The sequence below is a fragment of the Sceloporus occidentalis genome, unplaced genomic scaffold (genome assembly GCF_023333645.1).
Source record: "Sceloporus occidentalis isolate IW3139 unplaced genomic scaffold, rSceOcc1.0.p SCAF_11, whole genome shotgun sequence".
NCBI classification, from domain to species: Eukaryota; Metazoa; Chordata; class Lepidosauria; order Squamata; family Phrynosomatidae; genus Sceloporus; species Sceloporus occidentalis.
Genome location: NW_028316991.1, coordinates 9,498,554 through 9,522,466, shown reverse-complemented (window position 1 = coordinate 9,522,466; position 23,913 = coordinate 9,498,554). Strand labels below are relative to the sequence as shown.

Here is a 23,913-nt window from a genome sequence, read left to right as displayed (position 1 = left end):
TGTATTTTCCAACCTGTCCCCCACTTACGCACATCGGCCCCCAGGCTTGCCACACCAATATGGCACTGTGGCCCATGATATGCCTTTTGACCCCCTATGTGCCACTCTGCCTCCAGAAATGCCTTATACCCCTATATCCCATTCTGGCATTTAGGGGGTTAAAATATATATTATGGGGCAGAGTGGCATATAGGGAGGTATAAGGCATTCCAGGAGGCAGAGTGCTCTATTAAATGCCCCCTTAACGCCACTCTGCCTCCTGAAATGCCTTATACCTCCCTATATGCCACTCTGCCCCATAATATGCCTTTTAACCCCCTAAGTGCCAGAGTGGCATATAGGGGTATAAGGCATTCCAGAAATGCCCTATGCCCCCATTTAACACACACACACACTTACCGGTGCTTCCAATTTCCTGCTGTATTGCCGGGGCAGCGGGTTGACGTCTCCTTCCGCTGCAGCCGGAAGGAGGTGGAGTTGGCAGCGGGGGTTTGTCTGCGTCCGTCGTGCATACCTTCCCCGGCTGTCAGAGATCAGAGTTTCCCGCACCGGTGCGGGAAACTCTGATCTCTGACAGTCGGGGAAGGTATGCGCGACGGATGCAGACAACCCCCGCTGCTAGCCACACCTCCTTCCGGCTGCAGCGGACGTTGTCTACGCGGATTGCACCGGTAAGTGTGTGTGGGGGGGTGTTAAATGGGGGGGGCAGGAGGATCCAGGTCCCCTGCAGTGGTGCGGGGGATCTGGATCTTAGTCTCATAATCAGACCTCTATTTGAGGTCTGATTAGAAGACGACCCCGATTAGAAGACGAGGGGTATTTTTCAGAGCATTTGCTCTGAAAAAAACCTCGTCTTATAATCGAGCAAATACGGTATATATATATAGACATATATATATATATATATATATATATATATATATATATATGTGTGTTCTCACTATAGCTACTTTCCTGCTCTATTCACTGCCAAGTCACGTTTTTTGGGCGACAGATCTGCTTTAAGATACAAACTTTAATTTTACATGAAGTGCTTGGGCATCTTTTGCACCGGCTGTTTTGTATTCCAGAAATTACATTATTAATGATTCAATACTTAAACAAAAAAGTTACCAAAACATTTTTAATTAAACCATATTAGCCTAAAGGATAGCTAATGAAACTTTAATACTGTGAATTTAAAAACTATGAAAAGTGACTCAACTAATGAAAATTGTTGAGCAAGATTGATTCACGATCAACCCTTTCACACGATCTGGGGTTATCCAAAAACACTTGAGATTGACTTTATGTTATATATGATATAACAATATCATTTCATAAAGGGGGTTAAATAACCAAACTGCAAGTTTGTTTAAGCTCAGTAAGTTCGGTTTTCATTATGAGGTACTATACGCAGGAACACAGTCCAACCTGGCCCCGCATAATACTTAGTCAACACAGTGTGGTGACATTTATGAAATCTTACCAAGAGAAACCATGCCAAGGCCAACTTGACTTTCCTGGGGAAGAAAGCCTCAACATCAGTTCTTTATAATGCATTAAGTTGGTGAGATGAAAGGTTTCAACTTATGGGTTAGTGAATTGTATATAGTGAGTTCTGATTGTAGCCTTAAGTCTTATGTCACTAAATACAAATACTATTTTGAGCAGGGCTAGATATGCACGGCCACACATTACATAACATGTCCACCAGCAGCTCACTGGGCATTTGCCAGTCTGGGCCGGATTATGAGCTCGTGTTGGAATCAATAAGGACCTGGTAAGGTGATAGATGCCATCTAGACACATTGGCAACAGCAAATTGTTAATAAAAAAAACCCTAAGTCTGTCCACCAGGCAAGTGTACCAACAACATGCACAGGTCACAAGTTTAGCCCTGAGCTTAGCTTTTACAGTGAAATTCATTGCAACAAAGAGGGGGGGGGGAATATGTACTGTGATGCTACATCAATGATTAATTCCATTTAAAATGTATGCCAATTTCAAGCGATATATCAAAGAGAAACATTGATGCCACTATCCAAAAATAAGATACAATAAACAATAACTGTTTCAGCTTTTTGGTCTTTGACACTAGAAAAAGCTGAAAGTCAAGAGGGAATCGTAAGGAAATCAGCGGTGTTTGGTCTAGAAGTCTGTGCAGTTGAGCGTTACAGGATAGTTTCTCAGTACGGAAAGGTCAACTCAAAGTCGATATGTGCCTTACCTTTTCCAGCCTTAATTAGTTCCTTCCCGACCTCGAGTGTTACGTAAGCTGTGCCATTAAGAACAATGTCCGTTATGGTTCTCCAGGCATTTGCAGAGAGCCTTTCGGAAGGAGAAATAAAGTTCCCTGCTGCATTGTTTATCACAACCTGACCAAACAGCAAGAAAGGGAATAAATCAAATCTATAAAACAGTCTTGCAGTTAGTATACAGCGTGTCCTGTCAAACAAGAAAAGATATATTGAACGTGGCTATAAAACCACTACTTTCATTTTAAAAAATATGAAGTGTTAAAGGGGACTCCCACTGCTTTTCTTCCTGCATGTGTCATTTTGTATTGTCAGTAGGGTGCTTAGCAATGTGCGCGAAGAAGGTTTTTCTTGCGCGACGCAGAATATCTGGAAAACTTGCATTATGTTCCGAACCAATGTTTCCCGGCGTGATTTACCTGCACTAAATCCATTGTTCATTACAGTTGTATGTCACACTTCATAGTCGAACTACAGACACAAATGGGAAGCACTAGCCTGAACCGATGTCATTCCCGATGCAGCCGAAGCCACAGTATTGTCACAAAAAGAAGCATTTCACTATTTTTGCAGCCATATATCTTGCGTAAAGACGGTTGATGCCATGTGTGGCTTAGCTATTTGCACGATTACATTGCCCGCTTCACGACAGGTGCAAATCTGCAAGAGGCTTCCAGGTCACAAAAAAATTTGCAGGATCGGGGGAAGGCGAGCACTCATGTGAAATATAGAAATAGCAGCTTTATCATGTATTTCTGTGACAGCGTCTTGAAACCTTAATGTTCTCTTTGCAGAACCCATTCCTTTGGATATATAGTTTGTATGTAGTGGCTGGAGAGGCTGGGCTACACAGGTCATGCAAATTAAAGATTTGCAAGGAAAATCATCTGGCGTTCCCTTTCCTTTTGTTGAAATAACTTGGCACTGAAGTACCTTTGAGTTATTTTGTTCAAACACGCTCAATAACAACATGACTGAATTTGGAGCAATATTATCAAACAATACACCTGTTTCTGTAATCTTTAGCCTGAAAACCCAAGAACAAAATAGACATTAACAGCCTTCACACCGCAGTATTACAAAGGCTTTTCCTTTGAAACCATCACCATACCTCGCTTTAGAAGAAGATTTGGGGCAAACAAATTAACCATATTATAAGAATATAAAAAGGTCATATATAATATTATATATTCTTATTTTTTCAGAGGTTGGTTTAATTTCTGAATCCAGCAGCCAAAGGAGCCCTGGAGCTTGTTACTTGCTTTGGGTGAATGACTGTCCAGGCCACAGGACGGACGCCATGAGAGGCATTTATCTTGTCTTCTCCCAATGCCAGCACCCAGTCGGAGCATGGAAAGCAGAGTGATTCTCCCTCTTCACGCATGAACCCCCTTCCGTTCCCTTCCCAATTCTGTCACAATATGGGGTTAATGCATTGTAGCGTGGATACGTTTTGTTGTTTTTTTTCTGTCCGTTCTTTCCTTCAGTGTTGTCACAGCAGCAGATATTTTGCCTCACTGGCCTGGTTGGAAAGAGCTGTAATAAGAATGGAAAGCCCAGATTGGCCTGATGGGTTATCTGAGGCTTTGGTAATATTGGGGTTAATTATGCGCCCACAGCTGTGGCTGGCATGTTGTTAATATGTTTGTGGTATGTTATTGGTGCTGGCGAGATTGATGTTTAATTAAAGCTGTAGCCTCTTCACCCCCACATTGTTGTTGAGTCTTTGTTTGGGGAGGTGGTGGTTGTTGAGTAGAGGTTTTTTTTTTTTCTGTCACTTGGGTTTATGTCAGTTATGGCTTTTTTTGCCAGTAACATGGAAAAAAACATACTTTTTGGTTCATTTTCATGAGGCTTCTCTGCCACAGGTTGGATCATATTCATGCCCGGATAACTTACTTAAAAAAAGAACTGTCAGGGTTTCTTGGAAGTTTCCATATTGGATAAAAGCACAAAACCCATGACCTTGTTGGCTGTCACAAGAGTTGCCTTCTAGGAGGCTAGAAATAGGCCGGCTGGCCAGGATGAATTATAGCCTTTGGGGATTATCCGGTGTCCTTGTTTAATTAACAGACCGTTACTTTTATCCCACATAATGACAGCATAAGCCTAAATTGCAATACAGTCAATTATAGCCATTATGCCACTAGCCTGATAGTATGTTACCAGGTCTTTAAAGAATGCTTTATACATGGTCATAGTTCCATGCTGGATAAAAGGATGAGCCAATTAGTATTTGAAATGCATTTCATACATTGTCATGTTGTTAGCGTGTCTTGTAACGTACAGGGAATCCAGGATCAGATTTTTGATTAGCTCTTTATGCATGTAAATGGGAAGTGTCCATTTGCTTTCATCAGAAATACTAGACGTTAATAAGGAACTGTAAATGTGGCATTAAAGTCACATCTGAGGGTCTGAAGAGTAGGATAATGCATCTGAATTCAATGGCTGCATTTAACTCTTTGGGAGAGAGAAGCAGAACAAAATCTGAAACAACATAAAACAATGGGTACAGCAGTAAACAAATATAGTTCGCTGAGAAAATTATTTTAATTGGCATTTCTCTGCCAGTTATAAGAAAGGAAAGGCATTTCCCTCCCTGCAGAAAGAAGGAAATATTTCAGGAAGACACAAACATTGAGGCATCAGAACTAAAGATTTTGGTACAACAAGGAGTGTACTAGGGAGGCATGGAAAATTATAAAATACATCCACATTTTTATTTTCTGTGTGCATAATAACCGCCAATATCTTAATCCAGGTTATCGCTTTAAACATGAGTATCAACCAGTACCCATATACAGAAAGTCAATAATAGGCTTATGTTTAGACAAATGACCCATTTGCCTGTAATATGCTTTGCTGAGTACCTTTAGGTCCAAACAAACATTGTAACTGAATGGTAACAGTCAACACACCTTAGCAAATAATAAAGATGACTACTGTGGGATGCCATGCTTATTATGATTTTAGAAGGACCCCTACTGCACCTTTAGAGTCATAGATGCCAACAGCAATCTGACAATGTTTCAATGTTTGTAAATAAAAGGTGTGAGAGGATTCCTTCACATCTTCTGCCTGATTTGAGAGATAAGGCAAAGAGAGAGAGAGAGGAAAGAGAAGCTTAGAGGCAGAGGCGATCTTAGAGCTGAGGCTCTGATTGAAGATTGTTGAGCGGTCACCCAAGAAGACTTCACCCACACACCAAATTTACTAAGAATGTATCCTGGTTGATAAAATGGAACCACATGGTTCATTTATGGGTGCATGGTGTGCATGGGTGATTCTTATCCCTAGAGTACAAATTGTAATATTGATGACATTAAAATATTTTGGACGAGCATAATCAACTATAACTTTGCTGATACATTCTTTAATGAACTTAATGGACTCCAGTAAGTATTTAACAAAAGTAGTTAACAAAAGTTAACTGGTAAATGCAGTGTCCTTTAACATGCTAAGCGGAAATATGTAGTTTAATATGTGGAGATAATGTGTGACTGTTTTACTAAACATACTTACATCTGGGTGTCCTGCCACTTTAATTAATTCTGCCACTGCTTTCTTAACAGATTCAGGGTCCCTAACATCACACTGGAGAGGATGAACCTGTAAAAGATGGTATTTCACAAATTAGAGAATATAGCATAGTAATAAGAAATTATTTTCTAAATTCACAACAGGACAACAGAATTTTTTATTTTTTTTTGATGATGTGTATCTCTATTCAAAGCTGATACTTTGAAGTCAGCTTAGTGAATACTAACTTTCTATTTATCTATTCAACTTTACAATCCTTCCTTTCCAGAACACCTAACGTTAATGTGATACAGGACACATCTATATATAGTCCTTCATTAGCTGCCAAGAAAGTCAGTGTCAGGAACCGACCTGCGGGGCACAGAGAGGCTGGGTAGCTTTATTTTTAAAGTAATTAAATAAAATTAGTACCCACTTTTTCTACACTAAAAACACAGTGTTCCTGCTACTGGACTACTTAAAAATGGCCTTAGCAATGTAGTATCCAGAGGAATCGTCAGCAAAATCTGAGCATCATTATTCCCTTAAATGTTACGTCCTCTGTCTGGAAGCCAATGCAATCTCCTGTTATTGTTCACTTGACTTTGCGGTGTAAATGGGGTCTGCACTGCATGTGACACGCGCTACGCTGTACTTAGTACGTCTGATCTTGCAAATGGTTTGTACTGATAATGCTTCTGCTCTTCATCACAATACAATTTGTGTTATTATGCCACTGAAATAAATACAAAAAACAGACTGAAAAGAGCACACGATTATCAAAAATAGAAAAATTACCTTATTTCCTGTTAGAGATGTGATCTCCTCTGCTGTTTGCTTCAAAACATCTAGTTTTCTGAAAGTTCAAAAAGGAAAAGAAATGTTTATAAAGTAACTAAATTATTATTATTTTTTTTTTTTTTGTTTACAGTTTGTAGAGATCGCAGAGAGGGGACACAGCAATGTATGAGATGCGTTGTTGGCTACCGTGGTCCAGTTTGCCAAGTTCAGGCTGGCACTGAAAGGATTAAAACCAAACAATAATAAAAGTGTATTAAAACTGTATGAGAAAGGTTTGGTACATTTCTACTAATGTATATGAAGCCAAAGCAGTTCTTTGTTTAGGGGATACAATGTAGCAGCATGGGAGGTACGCGGACACATCAGAGGAGTCTATAAATCTAAAATGTTTACCTGCTAGATATCACACATTCAGCTCCCAGTCTAGATAAGGCGGTTGTCATCCCCTTTCCGAGACCCGTGCCACCACCTGTGATAAGCGCCACTTTTCCTTTGAACGCATCAGGAGGCAGCATTGCATTCATGAGAGGAGGGAAGAACTTGGCTTGGGCAGGCTCCTTGTTTTCATTTGATAGAACTAGGGTTCCATTGCTGAATACCTATTAAAACCAAACAAAACAACGAACGTAACGCACTACTTTGGGCATACTATAGTTCCCAAATGGAAATAAAACCTAAAACTCCTTAATCATAAGAGCATCTTCCTTGAATTTATTTAAGACAAAGCCCCAAGCAGATAGTGGGTTGTATCCTACAACAATTTTAAACCTCAGATGTTCATTTCAATCTGTATTGTCTAGTTGGCGTTGCGTATTTCAAAAGCGAACCAGCGCTTGGGTTTTAAAATTGCAATAAACTCATTAGAAAAACTAAATGATACAGGAAGACGCATCTTAACAATAGAAAAGGGAAATCAGAAAGTTTACCACCAAAATAATGAGCACATACATCATTTATATAATTTCAATCCGGTTTTGTTTTCTACTCTAAATTTAGGAATTCAGGTTCGTAACAAAGGAGATGAAAACAGCAATAAAATGTATTTCTGACGCACGAAACACAAAAACACATTGAAGCTTTGGGTGTTTAAAGAAAAAGTCACATCCGGTATAAATAACCAGAATTAATTCACTGAAAAAAACATGTATTTTTTGTGGCAGGTTATTTGAAAAAAAATGACCTTCAGTTCCCCATGATTGGTCAGTGAACATTGAAATCTAGCAATCAGTAAGTTGTAACGCTCTTCTTCTCTTTGTGAATTTATGTTATTATAGCACTAGTCTCCTAGATATACAGGACAGATCAGATTTAATAACGTAATGTGGCAGAAAGGTCTGTTCTCACTGACAAGGAAAGAAGAGAGGAGAGATGGGATAAGCCACTCAAAGTATTTCAATGCTTTTTACAAAGCACAAGAGGCAAGTTTATGTCAAAGGAGGAGAAACGTTAGAACACATATGTAACATGTTATGGTGTTTGTATATGTATAAGGTGTGAGAGAATGATGTTAAAGTTAGTGTGTGAGCGTTACTGTATGGCAGCAGAATACGCATTTGTCAGAAACCATGTGTATTCTAACTAGAAACCCCGCATACAGGATACGTTGCACTTATCAGGTGGCGATGGAGGTGACTGAACTCTCTGCATGTTCTGACACACCAGTGGCTCTTCAAGCAATCAAGGACCTTTATAAACCGTTAACGTTTCCGTCTTATGAGTTGGTATCCTGCTTGGACCCATATTCAGTCTCATGACCTCGGCTACCCTGACCTTGTTTGCTATTCTAGTTCTATGCCTAAAAAGAAATCCAAGGCTGCGGCAGATGTCTTGGACCCGAGTCTGAAACACTCCCTGCACAGAGACTTCCGCCTGACCCAGAACCCATAGTCAGGTCAATTAACTAAGTTCTATTATCATGTACTGCTATGGTGTTAGCACGAGTGTGTATGTCAGCAGTGTTAGCAAGTATAGTATTTGAAGTTGTCCTATATATCACTTCTTCATTGATGAAAACACAGAAGACCATTGTCATGATTAACTCAACGTAGTGGATGCATGGAAGGGTAACCCAGCAGAGGTGGTTAGTTTCTTTGTTTAAGCATTCAATGAGTTAATCTGAGGTTGATTTAATGTGTTTCTTTGTGAATGCCCTCTGTATCTGTTCTGGCTAGAGGTGTCATCTTCCCAAAGGACCCCTGTGGTGATTCATGGCCTAACAGATAAGGACCCTGAGTTATAGGAATTCCATTCCTATCTTAAGTGGAGGGGTTTCCATCACCTTTACCCCACCATAACTTATTGGCACATCAAAGATAGGACCCGATTCTTGGGGATGGTGTCATATAATCAGTCATGTGGTCAGAGGGGCGTTTGCTTGCAAAAGTCTGATTTAGGGACAAAGCAGCGACCTCAAAGCAGAACTCCATGATATACTCTGATCGGAACAACATCGTAAGAATCCATCTGGACTTAAGGAGTTCCCACAGGCCTACTTATTGGAGAAACTCGTGAGTGAGGGTCCTGTGTTTAAGTCCTATTGTTTTTAAGAACTGTTTGCTGTTTTACTTTTATTTTGTATGTCTTGTTTTTGTAATTCTGGCACTGTGTAATCTTTGTCTTTTTGTTATTAAAATATTCATAATCCAAGTCTGTCTTTGGGCTCTAGTATCGATATCCACAAACCCTAAGAGAGGATAACACGTTACCATATTGTTATTAAGTTTTACAGGAGATATATATATATATATATATATGTTAGTTGCCCGGGGTGGGTTGATATATATATAGAGATAAAGGTTCTAATTCGGATTTCTCACGAATCCGGTATCAAAATCGTGAGTGGTGGCAGACTACCTGGGGGGATACAGGCAGGATTTGGGGGTGAATTTGGTATAGCTTATGCCTTGTTAAGGGGTCAAGTTAGTAAATCCAGAGGCCTGGTGCTATTAACCCCTTCATGCCCACGCCCTCCACACAGTCACGGCTTGGCAAGTAGTCCTGACCGTGACAACCATGATAAAAATATTGTGTATAAAAGAACTGGGAACAATCTGGTATGTGGCAGCTACCTTTCAATGGAAATATGTAGTTTATGCACTTGCTTCCATATGATGGATAACCAGCTGCCACCATTGTCAGGGTTATTAATAGATTTTGTGACAAAGCAACTAAGCTTAAAGAGACAAATGTTAACCCCAGGACCATGGGAATTGCAAATATTTGCAGCCTACTGATGAGCGCACACATGTTAACAGATTGCTGCAAATACAAGTCAGTTGACAGGTGCTGGTTTGATAACATTTTCATCTCAATAATCTGAACTAGCTTTTTCTTTCATTATATGTAAACATTTTAGAATGAGAAGAATGTGGAAAGATATTAAATATTTGGTGACTTCCCACAAAGTGTAATTTAGTGGTAGCCACGCCCTTGCAGCAGTTCAACTGGTCATGGGCACACTCCCTTACTACAGCATTATGGGAATTGTAGTTCTGGTATGATGTCGGAGTGGTGCACTCACTTTTGAGCCTGCGCTAGCCTCCGGAAAATAAGCACAATTTGATATAAATGACAACATTCTCACTTGAGGAAGATAAAAAATGGATAACCTCTTATACATAAAACATGTATTCCTCAGAAATACACCCAAGGGGTACAAATCAGCATCATGAACGTGGAAAACTACCCAATAAAGCTTCGTTCCCGTGTATGAAAAAATAAAGACTGCCTTAATCTCTGACACGAGACACGGCGCCTCTTACTTATACCGGATTTTATGAGCACACCACGTTTGGGTATCTTGAATATCGACGACAAGGAATTACCGTATTTCCTCGATTATAAGACGAGGTTTTTTTCAGAGCAAATGCTCTGAAAAATACCCCTCGTCTTATAATCGGGGTCGTCTTATAATCAGACCTCAAATAGGTCTGACTCTGAGACGACTAAGATTCAGATCCCCCGCAGCTGCAGGGGACCTGGATCCTCCTGTCTCCCCGCACTTACGCAGCAGGAAGGAGGCGTGGCTAGCAGCGGGGGTTGTCTGCGTCCATTGCGCAGCCCTTCCCCGGCTGTCAGAGATCAGAGTTCCCCACACCGGTGCCGGTGCGGGGAACTCTGATCTCTGACAGTCGGGGAAGGTCTGCGCGATGGACGCAGACAACCCCCGCTGCTAGCCACACCTCCTTTCGGCTGCAGCGTAAGTGCGTGGGATCTACACGCTGCCCCAGCTACATGACAGGGAAGTCAGAAGCACCGGTAAGTTGGGGGGAGCCGGGGGAGTGTTAAATGGGGGGCATAAGGCATTTCTGGAGGCAGAGTGCTCTGTGAAATGCCTTTTAACCCCCTTAATGCCACTCTGCCTCCAGAAATGCCTTTTTAACCCTCTATACGCCACTTTGCCTCCTGAATGCCTTAAACCTCCCTATATGCCACTCTTCCCCATAATATGCCTTTTAACCCTCTAAATGCCAGAGTGGCATATAGGGGTATAAGGCATTTCTGGAGGCAGAGTGGCACATAGGGGGTCAAAAGGCATATCATGGGGCACAGTGGCATTTAGAGGGTTAAAAGGCTTATCATGGGGCACAGTGGCATATAGGGGGTATAAGGCATTTCTGGGGCAGATGTGCATACCTGGGGGTCAGGTTGGAAAATAGAAGGAAATAAAACCAAAATATTTTTCTCAATCATAGCTTTTATTAAAAAAAAAAATAGTTTAGATGAATTAACATTTACTGGTTAAACTTTTTTCCTATAGGGTAGTCTTATACTCAGGCTTTTTTTTCCCCCTTAATTAATATTTAGATTTGGGGGGTCGTCTTATAAATCGAGCAAATACGGTATATCTATATAAACACACTTTATGTTTTCTCAGAGAATGTCAGAAAGAGGCGATTATACTGAATATTATTATTATCATCTTATTTTTAGAAACTTTAACATAAACCCTGGGGTATTTATTACAATAAAAAAGTGCCCCTATTTAAAAAGTTGCAAAAATTCCAAGGTCAGGCACCCAAATTAAAATACAACGGCAATAAGGTCCAAAGTAGTTCCAATATGACGTTGTGCAAAAAAACAGGTTTACTGACAGCCATGCATAATTTATTTCTCATACGGCGAGGGGAAATGAATTCCGGAATAATCTCCTGCCCTGTCATGTGCAGGTACAGCTTGACAAATTGGGAGGTAAGAAGTGTATTACGTGCCGTTTTATAACCACGAGGAGGATAGCAAATGTCAAGTCCGAAAAAGAGGGAAGAAACATGGCATAATGTTAAAAAGAAAAAGCATACGTGTCACGTTAGGTTGAAATTATATATAATAAATATACACACACTGTATGTGTATGTATATATAGTAGCTGAATCATTTTCATCGAGATTCAAGATACCCAAACGTGGTGAGCTCATAAAATCCGGTATAAGTAAGAGGCGCCGTGTCTCGTGTCGGAGATTAAGCCAGTTAAAGTCTATCTAAACTAAAGAATTATTGGGCATGTTTTTATTTTTGATTTTTCTTTCTTCTTACAACACGTGGTGCAGACAAGTGTCATCATACAGTGTCTAAATGTTAGTTTTCAGGTTTATATAGCTGCAATTACGGTTCTCTACATATTTTCTTGCATTTATGAAAAGCAGGTGCAGTGTCTCCATTAAAAGTGAAAGTTGCTCATCTAACCCCAACATTTGAGGTGACAGCGGTGCTGGGGCAAGTGGCCCGAGTGGCACCCACGGGTGCAGAAATGGCAGAGCCGGAGTAGTGACCACCTGCCATCTTACTCAAAAAGACCCACCTCGCGAAATTAAGCTGCAACGGGGATCAGAGGAGCTCACCAAATGCCTCCAGATTCCCACTGCCCGTAAAAGCGGGATGGAGAAGCAGCTACACAGGACAGTGAGATAGTGCCTGAAAATCAGGACTGCCCACAAAAACTCAGGATGGGGACAGCGGAACAGAAGTTTGAAAGCAGGCCACATAGTCCTTGGCCTTACCTAATGCTCAGGATAACCTTATAGAACGGGTCTGCAGATTTCTGAATACTTTCTTTAGTCCTTGGCCGTAGCTTATATCAAGGAAAGCCTTATGCCTATCCCATACATGCTTAAACTACTTAACTGTTCTAACCTCTACCAACCTCTGTTGGAAGGCCATCCCATGTATCCACAACTTTACTATTTAATATTACTTTTAGACCCGCTAATTTAAGACTATGTCCTCTAGCTGCGGTAGTTTTTCTATTTTTTATTTTTTTTTTAAATATACTCTCCTCCTTTATCGTGTTGATTCCCTTGAAGTATTTGTTTTTTTGTCTTATCCCCCCATCACTAAGTGAGGTCTCAGCAGTGATCTTTACAACGGCATGAGCTCTTCCCTCTTTCTACTGCTAATACCTCCCTATATAACCAAGCATTCTTCTAGCATTACCTGCTGCTCTACTGCATTGTCTGCCTACCTTTAAATTCTCAGAATTAATTACCCCTAAATACCTTTCGTCACACGTTGAGGTTAGGACAGTATCAAATATTCTATACTCCTTATATGCCCTAGATGCATTACTTTGGATTTATCCACATTAAACATCAGTTCCCACAGCTCTGACCATTTTTCCACTTAACCGAAATCATTTGCCATTTGGCTTCTCCCTCCAGTAACATCAACCCTGTTGCAAGTCTTCAGCAAACTATATCATGCATACATTTTTCCACCAGATTAACTTTTAGCCTCTCTGTTGGATATACACTACCGTTCATGGAAAACAAGGAATTTTTTTTAGCCGTATCATAATTGAAAGAACGTTTCCCAACGATCAATTAGCCTTTTAAACTTAGATCAGCGAACACAACGTGCCATCGGAACACAGGGGTGATGGGAGTGATAAAGGGCCTCTGTACGCCTATGAAGATATTCCATTAGAAACGGAAAGTTTGTTTTTCCCTCTCATCACAGGGTAATGGGGACATTGATGAAGCTCCTGAAGTAGCCAAGGATGAGTCCCTGGAGTCAGCACCAGAGAAGCTGACCCTTTTACCTGTATTGTATGTTTTCTTAGGAATAGATTTACACTTGCTGTAGGTCATAATCCATTGTATCACACTTGACTTTATTAGCTTTTCTTTGCATTAAAATATTCTGCAACTTGGACACAGGTGTTTGAAATTTGAAGAGGGACCCCTCGAAGCCTTTAGATTGTGATTTCAGGATCCATCCCTTTAAATCACTCAGTTCAGAGTGAGTCGCTTTATACGCTTAACACTCAAGATGATATTCATTGCGAGCATGGAGAATAGTCTGTAAGGAGAAAAGTCCAATTGACTTACAAGTCCTTATTCTTATAACTAAAGTTAGGAAGTTTCATCATGCGCAGACTCTCCAACAAGGAGTTAACGGGAGATTACTTTTCTACATCTGCTCTGAAAAGTCTTTTTCTTTATATAAATCTGCATCAAATGAAATTCTGTTGTGTGGATGTTAAGGAATATGAAATATAATGCAATGAATCTGAGGGTTCCTTAAAATTGTGAGATGCTGTAGTTAATACAGAACACTAATAAATACTAATAAATGTTACAATACTGCGTCACTTTGCTTGCATATAACACAAAGGAAGATATTACCATTAGAGATTTGTAAATACAGAACACCTCTGGGGAACTGAACCAGCGAAGCAAAACACAATCTTTAAATAAATAACCAGGAAGCCACCTTGACTTTGAACTTCATCGGAAAGAAATCTGGAAACTCAAATATGTTTGGCTCCCAATTGCACAGCATTAGTCAGCCCTGATTATTATTATTTATTGTTGTTTTATATAGCACCATCATATTCCGTTGCGTTGTACAATGAGTATGGTATATAACCTTAAGTACCATGTTAAGTCAGCTAAATCCAACCCAATATGTTTATGCTTGGACATTAAGCAGGTTACCAAGAACCTTTTTTTCCCCGTTTAAGGGAAAATACCAGGCCTGTCAAAAAGCTTTTGATTAAATTGGAAGGTGAATTATAAAATAGAGTCAAGGCAATGAAGCGTTTAGTTAAAAGCTTTGTAGCGCAAGGAAAATATTTGTTAAGTTATTTCATGTCCCCAAAACGACCGCATACTCTCAGAAATACTGCGGAATCATGAACACTATGTTAGAGCAGAATTATTGAGTGAAAGGCTCATTAAACGTTGTTGAGCTGGATTGTCGCATCAGCTGAGCCGGAGTCCAAGACTCTGGGCTCAGCTCATCAAACTGTACAGAAACCCCGAAGAGTCAGACTCAGAAGTGTAGGTCTGTTCATTCACTCGTTACAGACGTGGCAGGTACCGGTCTGACCCCGGCACTCAGGGGAAGTGCAGTATATTCTGCGCATGCTGACCCATATGACCAGTTTCATTCACACAACCTGTGACAACACAAGGGCAGCAAACATTATTTAACTGCTGGTCTCCGAAATACATTTCAGGATGAATAATTGATTCTTATAAAACATTATTTGCGGCGTACATTTTTTATTTTAATATGTATGGGAACTTGCACATGGTTTATTACAGTGCTAATATAAATTAAAATATACTGGAAGAAAATTCAGATTTGTGTAACATGGTACAATTAAAACAACACTGCCCCCTAGCGGATATTACTTCTCTTCACATAAACAGAACATTACAAAAAGGGACTACGGGAACAAATCCCCCCCCCCTTTTTGGAGTCTATCCCCAAGGTCAAATCCTATACCTCAAAGGACATCTGATGTTTGAACCTCACGCCCAGTTCCTGGGAAATGTCTCAAATTATTTCCTCATGAGACTACTACCCAAAACTCTTTAGCCTTATCCACTACCGCCTTTCTCCACTCCAAACCATTCCGAACCCCCTTGTAAGACTGGTTTATAACACACTACAATAAAAAAAAAACTAGCTCCTAGTGGATCTTATGTCTCTGAGTAGTCAAATACCTGTACAGTTCAGTACATATGGACTGGTACATGGTAGCCAAAAGATGATGGATCTATTATTTTGTTACAAACGGCTTCCTTTTAAATATTACATTGAAGTTCCAGTTGTCCTTTTCCTGGAAACCCTTCACTCCTATGGTGTCTGTTACATGGCTCTCTCCTGGGTAAAAGCTGTACTACCTTAATCATCATCTCCTCTTTCTTTTCCATTACTAGTCTCAGAGCCCTCCGCATCACATCCTGTATGTCTCATCCCTTACATCAGGGGCGTCCAACATGCGGCCCGCAAGACCTCGAGGTGCGGCCCGCGGAAGATCGGCAGCCAGGGCAACCGATCTTACGCGGGCCGCACCTTGAGCCCTGCTACTTACCTGTGGGAGGGTCTTCTGTACTACATTGAGGAAGCGGAACCTAGCAGAGCTCACGTGACATCACATGACTCTGCTCCAGTCCTGCTTCCTCTGTGCAGTACCAGAGAACGCAGAGGGAGGCCGCGCCCTCTGCTGAAGTCTGTGAGCGGCATCGAGGAGCTGCAGTGCAGGTAAGGGGGTGGGGAGGGTGTTTGAATGAGTATGCGTGATTGAGGGAATGAATCTGTGAATGAATGAGTATATGAATGAATGAGTGTGTGTGTGATAGCATGGATGTGTAAGTGCTGGAACCTTGGCATGATGGGACTGTGATTGCTGTTAGCAATCACACTCCTATCATGCAAAGTCAGCCAGTACATGCTGAAACCTAGCTAGCTGCCCCCTTGTGTATTGATGCTGCCAGCAGTCTGCACATCACTGGCTGACTTGGCATGATAGGAGTGTGATTGCTAACAGCAATCACAGTCCCATCATGCCTAGGTACCAGCATTTACTGGTTGCCTGGGTATGATAGGAGTGTGATTGCTGTTAGCAATCACACTCCTATCATGCCAAGTCATATTGCTAATTTTTTTTGTCCAATTGTGGTGTGTTACCTACTTTTATTAAAAATGTGAGTTTTTATTATTATTTTTAAAGGTGGGGGGTCATTTTTGGTTTTGGCTAAGTGAACCGTGAATGTTTTGGTCCAGAATTTTCATTTTGGTGCATCCCTAGAATAAATAGAACTATTTCATTTTTAATTATCCTGAATTTGCAGTCACAAACCTTTCTAGGCCCAGGAATCAGTGAGAGGAAAAGTAAAGGTTTTGTGTCATTTACTTTATTTTAATCTGCATATTTTATTAAAGGCCATATTTTCTCACAGTAAAAAATGAGTGCGGCCCTCACACGTATACAATTCTGATGAAGTGGCCCACTGCAGAAAAAACTTGGACACCCCTGCCTTACATCATAAAATACTCTTAACCCCAATCTGTGTTCTCCCCGTGATTTTGCATCTTTCCTCAATCTCCAGCACCTCTTCTCTTGCATGCCTCTGGGAACGCTGCTGCACCTAATCTTTGGAAATTCCTACCTTGTTCTGTCATTTTCCTATTTATACCACCTTTCAATACTCACTAAAACCCACCTGCTCAAAGAGGTGCGCAATGTATGCTCTTAGTCTTAAAATAAACCATATGTTTACTACAACCAAATCATCATTACCCAAGAAGTGCCTTACCTCCTTGTCTCATCCCCCTTAACCTAATAGTCTGTTAATTTTGTGTTTATTCTGAATGTTAGAAAAACATCAGTAATAATGAGTCAGGAAAACTGTAACACTGCTACAAAGTCAATTCAGACAAAAAGTTTGGGAATTTGACAGAACTGGAATAAGATTTCAAATGTGGCATTTGGTTATGAAAGTTAAATTCAACAGAGAAGGTACAACAGAAGCTTTAACAAGGTAACTATTCAATTCCACAATGGCAGTAGAACAGAAGCTTTAACAAAACTTAACTGCCCATTTCTGCACAAAAGACCAAGTTTCATCGTGAATATACCAGCGCTGTACGGACCCAAAAGCCGCCATAACGCATTTATACTGAATCAGCAGATTCTTAATTAATAGAAAACAATCAGCAGATCACAGAGTCAAATTAAAAGGAGGTTTTAGAGACTAGCCAATTTGTTTTGATAACCCATCTAGATGTTACAATATTATATATAATACAAAAAGGCATCATCAGGGACTCAGTGTAAGAAGTTACAACTTTAAATACGTCTGTGGGTCAGTCAAGGAGGTTAAATGCACTAAACGTCTCGTGCTCCTATAAGATAAGTTATGAAGGCATTTTGGATAGGTTAAAGTGACAAGTCCTATCCGTCGGTGACCTTACATAACGTTTGCCCACATTAAACATGGCGGGTCGTACTTTAAATACGGCCAATAAGCAGTACCTAGCGTTTTACATAAATACACGGCAAAGATAAAGTGTGCACCGGTAAGTTAAATCTTACAGGGCCGTTTGGAAGGGGTGACCGTAAGCAGCCTTACCCTGACATCCTGACACGACCGTGCTGTCCGTAGCAGAGCTGGACGCACAAAAGCTGCTAAAGTTGCCGCCATAGCAAGATATCGCCGATTACAGAGACTTCAAAAGAATACAACTTTATTGTACAGCAGGTAGACGAACACTTATATTGTGAGGCGCGGTAAGAGAGCTGAGCCTTAGCTTGAGTGACCTTGCGTTCTGTATCTCTTTGTGGAAATGCAACGAAGTACAAATAACTATATTTACACGTTTTAAACACAGGTACTGCTCCAAACTGCACAGACACACACAATGGTTTTTTTTTAGTCATTTTTTAACTTGCATGTCACTTTTTTTTTGGCGCGTCAACTCCAAATATTTGGATCTGAAAAGGGATCTTGGGTAAGAAAGTAAGTGGATGCAGGGGGAGGTCTGCCACCTTCTGGCAAGTAAAGCCAATTGGGGCCTAGCCCCCCTCACATACGCACTGGCTCACATTTATACACATTCACATATGCAGAAACTCACATGTGCACGCTAACATGCATACATGCTAACACACACTTACACACTCATGTTAACACATACTCCCTCTCATACACACTTACAAATAAACATTCATGCTCACATGCATTTACACATTCATGATTACACACATACATGGGAGATACTAGTTATGAAGAGAGACTAAAAAAAGATAAAATTATATATGCTAGAAAAACGGCGTCTCAGAGGGGATATGATAACATATCAATATATGCAGGGCCAATATAAAGAGCTCTTCGTTGACCTGTTCATTACCATAAATGTACAAAGAACAAGAGGTCACCCTCTGAGACTGGAAGAGCGGGGATTTCATAGACGACAAAGGAAGGGATTCTTTACAGTGAGGGCAATCAGGGCCGGCCCAAGACATTGTGCTGCCTGGGGGGAAGTGTGAAGTGCTGCCCCCCCCCCTGTATGTGTGGTGTACAGCCCCCTCTATAATTAAATGAGCAATCGTGTTTCACAAACTCCGAAGAACCAATTTAAGTTGTCTCTGGATAAATAAAAATTACAAAGTTCTATTTTTCCCTACAGTAAGTAAAGTGCCAGGAAACAGATAACCAAACACACACCAGGACATGCTCCGCCACACCGACACCCAAACACACAAACCAGGACATGCTCTGCCACACTGACACCCAAACACACACCAAGACAGGCTCTGCCACCGACACCCAAACATACCAGGACAGACTCTTGCCATACTGACACCCACACACACACACCAGGACAGGCTCAGCCACATCAGGATGGGATAAGCTACTAAGACAGGGGCGTCCAAGTTTTTTCTACAGTGGGCCACTTCATCAGAATTGTATACGTGCGCGGGACGCACTAATTTTTCACTGTGAGAAAATATGGGCTTTAACCTTGGCTGCTAAGCCATTTCCCACCCTGGTGCTAAGCTGGTTTTCGGCATTTTGGTGCATCTCACGTTTAAACGCGTTTATAAGTAAATTTCTTGGGAATAAACTATACAAACTATATATTGTTTTTTTCAGCACACCCAGCAGATTCCAAATATACAATTTTTGTATGTCTCATCAGGTTTGCAAAATATAGCCAAAAATGGGGAAAAAATTGTAATTTTTCACTTCCGACTCAATAAAAACTAGTTTGTAATTTTATTTTTCTTAACTCTAATATTAAAAGCTGTGCTGCTAAATATTTGTAGTAGGTAACCGGTCTAAAATAAACAGAAATTGAGAACAGTAGACTGTGTTTTTCTAATATTTTATTGCTAAAAGTTAAATTTATTAGACTATCACAAAAGACATCTTTACATTTAATGCATGGCTGGCGTCAATTAAACAGCTCTAGCTGCCTGGGATGTTAAAATATGCCAACAAAACTATATATTTTTAGAAACTACACCCCCAGCCGCAGCAAATGAGGTCTTATTTGTATTTGTATCACAAATCTGACGTGCACAACAAATAAATGAATATCACACTTATAAAAATAAAAAAAAATTAAGTTAAAAGCGCCAAGTTCATTTATGTCTTGCGCACTCCAGTCTTGTGCTACGAATACATACAGCCCCTCATTTGATGCGCCAAGGGGTGTAGTTTCTGAAAATGTATACTTTATGTACCATTATTTCACTTTCCAGCTGTCTAGAGCTGTCTAATTGCAGGCATCACCCCTAAATGTTTTAAGACAATTTTTGACAAGATTCTCCAATCTGCCATATCTGAAGTTAAAGTGGTCTAGACATCTGGGAAGTTAAATTAGGGTACATAAAGTACACATTTCAAGAAACTACACCCCTTGGCGCTTCAAATGAGGGGCTACATGTATTTCTAGGACAAAAGTTGAGTGCACAAATAATGATGGAATATGTCGCTTTGGCTAGAAAATATGTTTTTTCTAACCATAGCGACATGTTCATTTGTGTCTTGCGCACTCCAGGTTTGTTCTAGAAACACATGCATCCCCTCATTTGATGCGCCAAGGGGTGTAGTTTTTGCAAATATGTACTTTTTGTGCCATAATTTAACTTCTTACGTGAGCAGTAATGCCACGTCAAGGCTTCAACCCTAATTACTGACCATTCACACGCCTTTCATATCTCCATTCACTCGCAGAAGCACACACCATACTTTCCATACATTCACTCACAGACGCACACACACCATTCTTTCCCCTTACAATCCCAAAGAAATGATGGTAAAGGGAGAAAAAAAAATCACTTTTACAAATGCAAGGAGCTCTAGGGATGAGATGGTTACTCACGTACCGCACAGGCTAAATGGCTGATTTTAATAATATTTGCAGTTCATCAGGATTTCAAAAATTGTCTCCCCCTACCATTGGCTAAATTTAACCCCATGGTCAAAGGGATCATGGGGTTAAAATTTAGTATCGGCCATTTTTAAAAAGGGAATGTGACTTTTTCATAGCTATATGATCACTGTGGTAACATTGCCTACCACAGTGATTATTTAGCTAGAATACTTAAACTTTTTTTTTTTTAAAGTTAGACTAGTTTATGTTTAGATAATTTAATTTGGGGGTCTCTAGGCAATTTTGATCTTTATTTATCTGCCTTTAGAGACCCCCAAATCATTTTTTTTACTTTTTTTGTACATTTTTATTTTTTTTACTTAATATTTTTTATTCTTTTTTCACAAGCATTATACCATTGGAAAGGTGAGGCGATTACCTTTCCAATGGTATATGTTGGGGGTCTGTAGCTGCAGGCATTTAAGCAGCATGCCCCCATACCGCTTTAACTGACAATTGTCAGTTATTAATAAAGTTGCGCGGTGACGTCATCGCGTCATTGCGCGTGCCGTCACCGGCCGGATCGGGTGGCCCCGGTGATGCCCTTCAGTGTGAGGGGCAGATCGCCGGGGTAGGTGGTGATGGGGGTCCACAGACCTCCATAAAGGTAGGAGAGTGCTAGCGACGGCATGGTGCCGTAGTTAGCACCTGACTGGGACTGCTAGCGACGTCACCATGCCGTCGTTAGCAGTCAAGGGGTTAATAAAAAATGCAGATTAAAATAAAGTAAATAACACAAAACCTTTACTTTTCCTCTCACTGATTTCTGGTCCTAGAAAGTTTTGTGACTACAAATTCAGGATTCAGGATAATTAAAAATGAAATAGTTCTATTTATGCTAGGGATGCACCAAAATGAAAATTCTGGACCAAAACATTCAGGGTTCACTTAGCCAAAACCGAAAATGACCCCCACCTTTAAAAATAATAATAAAAACTCAAATTTTTAATAAAAGTAGGTAATACACCGTAATTGGACAAAAAAATTAACAATATGACTTGGCATGATAGGACTGTGATTGCTGTTAGCAATCACACTCCTATCATGCCAAGTCAGCCAGTACATGCTGGTACAGGGTTGCTGTAAGTGATGTGCAGACCCCATACTGCTGGCAGCATCAATACACAAGGGGGGTAGCTAGCTAGGTTTCAGCATGTACTGGCTGACTTGGCATGATAGGAGTGTGATTGCTAACAGTAATCACAGTCCCATCATGCCTAGGTTCCAGCACTTACACATACATGCTATCACACACACGCACACTCATTCATTCATATGCTCATTAATTCACAGATTCATTCCCTCAATCACGCATACTCATTCAAACACCCTCCCCACCCCCTTACCTGCACTGCAGCTCCCTCGATGCCGCTCACAGACTTCAGCAGGGGGCGCAGCCTACCTCTGCGTTCTCTGGTACTGTACAGAGGAAGCAGGACTGGAGCAGAGTCATGTGATGTCCCATGAACTCTGCTGGGTTCTGCTTCCTCTGTGCACTACAAAAGACCCTCCCACAGGTAAGTAGCAGGGCTCTTTTTGTAGCAGGGCTTGAGGTGCGGCCCGCGTAAATCGGTTGCCCTGGCTGCCGATCTTACACAGGCTGCACCTCCAGGTCTCGCGGGCCGCATTTGACCCACGGGCCGCATGTTGGACGCCCCTGCTCTAGGGGCATGAATATGTCTCTCCATGACTCCATCCCATCACCTCAATTATTTATTTTTAAAAAAATACTTACTTTTTCTGCTGGCTATCTTCCTGTGACGTGCGCTTCTCCCTCCAGATCTTCTCCTTGTCACGCAGTGACAAGCAACTGTTCTGCGTGAGCCCCTGAGCGTCACGGTGCATCTTCAAGGGGGCGGGACGAAGAGCCGAACTGATCGGCATGCAGGCAAGCCGACTGCTTTCAAATGATTAAACGGAGGCGGTTTTACAGCTGTTTTAAAACCGATAGCCGCATCGGAATGCGGAAAAAAACGGCGCTTGGGCCGCCTAAGGCAATTGCCTCAGTCTGCTCCATGGTAGGGCCGGCCCTAAGGGCAATAAAGGTATGGAATTCACTGCCAAGGGAGTTGGTTCTATTAAATACATTAGATGCCTTCAAAAGGGGTCTGGATATTTTTTTAGAAAGTCATGATATACAGGGCTATAAATAGAAAAACATTAATATTTTAGAGCTTCTTGATCCAAGGAGAAATCCGATTGCCTCTTGGAGTCAGTAAGGTTTTTTTTTTGCCTTCTTTTGGATCAAGAGTAGGAAGGTTAGGTAGAAGGGTTGAACTTGATGGACCTAGGTCTTTTTTCAACCTTATTTATTATGTAACTTTGTAACATTAGTGTACACACTCATGCTCACACACACTTATGCATACACGTCTATGCTAACACACATACATGCACCCCATCTTTTGCCTCACCCGCAGAGCAGACTGCATTTACTACCTTCCTGGGCCAGTCCAAAATTGTTCACAAAGGGCTAAATTGGCCCTTTCAGCTTATTTTCCTCCTCACTCGACAAAATATAAATATAAATTGGTAATAACACAAAACTGTCATTTGATTTTTTTGTTTATAAAAATGGTACAATTGTTACATTTTATGGTAAAACCGATATAAAGTGTCAAAATAGATAAAAGTATATATTTTCTGGAAGCTCACATCAAGGGCAATAACATAAGCACAAGTTTATCTTCTTTTTTTATGAACCCTGTCACAAGCCACAAACTTTGAAAGATTGAAAGATTTTTTAGCACATTAAGTATTATATATACTGTAAATATATATATATATATATAATTTAATTGTGTTTGTTCAATTAAAAGTGAGAGGTGCTGCAAAATCTAAACTCGCCATATTAACCATGCATTACAAAGAGCCAACTCTGCAAGTTGGCCAGAGTTGGCCCTCCAATAAGCACCATGAACTCAGCGAATAAGCCCCAAAATGGCCAGGAACAGCTGACAAGCACCCTGCAAACATGTCTCCTCCCAATACAAATGGACCATATATATGTATTCTGCAGAAGAACATGTTTGAAGAGAAAACATCCATAATGTTCCAGCAGCCAGACACATTCCTCGGATGAAAACGCATAAACTTTACATTACCTACAGCGAATGCTGCTAATTCATAAATCAGGTGAGAGACAGCAATATAATGACCACTAATAAATTTAATCCATCAGTGA

General features: G+C 40.7%; 1 protein-coding gene across 1 annotated transcript in view; it reads right to left on the bottom strand.

The window, feature by feature from the left end:
- LOC149305533 (2,4-dienoyl-CoA reductase [(3E)-enoyl-CoA-producing], mitochondrial-like) overlaps positions 1 to 22,613 on the bottom strand; it is a 28,045-nt gene extending 5,432 nt beyond the window's left edge. Inside the window, exons 1-7 of the mRNA XM_089477557.1 lie at positions 22,465 to 22,613; positions 17,921 to 18,017; positions 7,380 to 7,452; positions 6,954 to 7,149; positions 6,558 to 6,615; positions 5,763 to 5,849; positions 2,210 to 2,357 (exon numbers count right to left, since the gene is read on the bottom strand). Coding sequence (XP_089333683.1) covers positions 2,210 to 2,357; positions 5,763 to 5,849; positions 6,558 to 6,615; positions 6,954 to 7,149; positions 7,380 to 7,452; positions 17,921 to 18,017; positions 22,465 to 22,613 — 808 coding nt within the window. The remainder of the gene's footprint in view (positions 1 to 2,209; positions 2,358 to 5,762; positions 5,850 to 6,557; positions 6,616 to 6,953; positions 7,150 to 7,379; positions 7,453 to 17,920; positions 18,018 to 22,464) is intronic.
- Between the last annotated feature and the right edge of the window lie 1,300 nt (positions 22,614 to 23,913).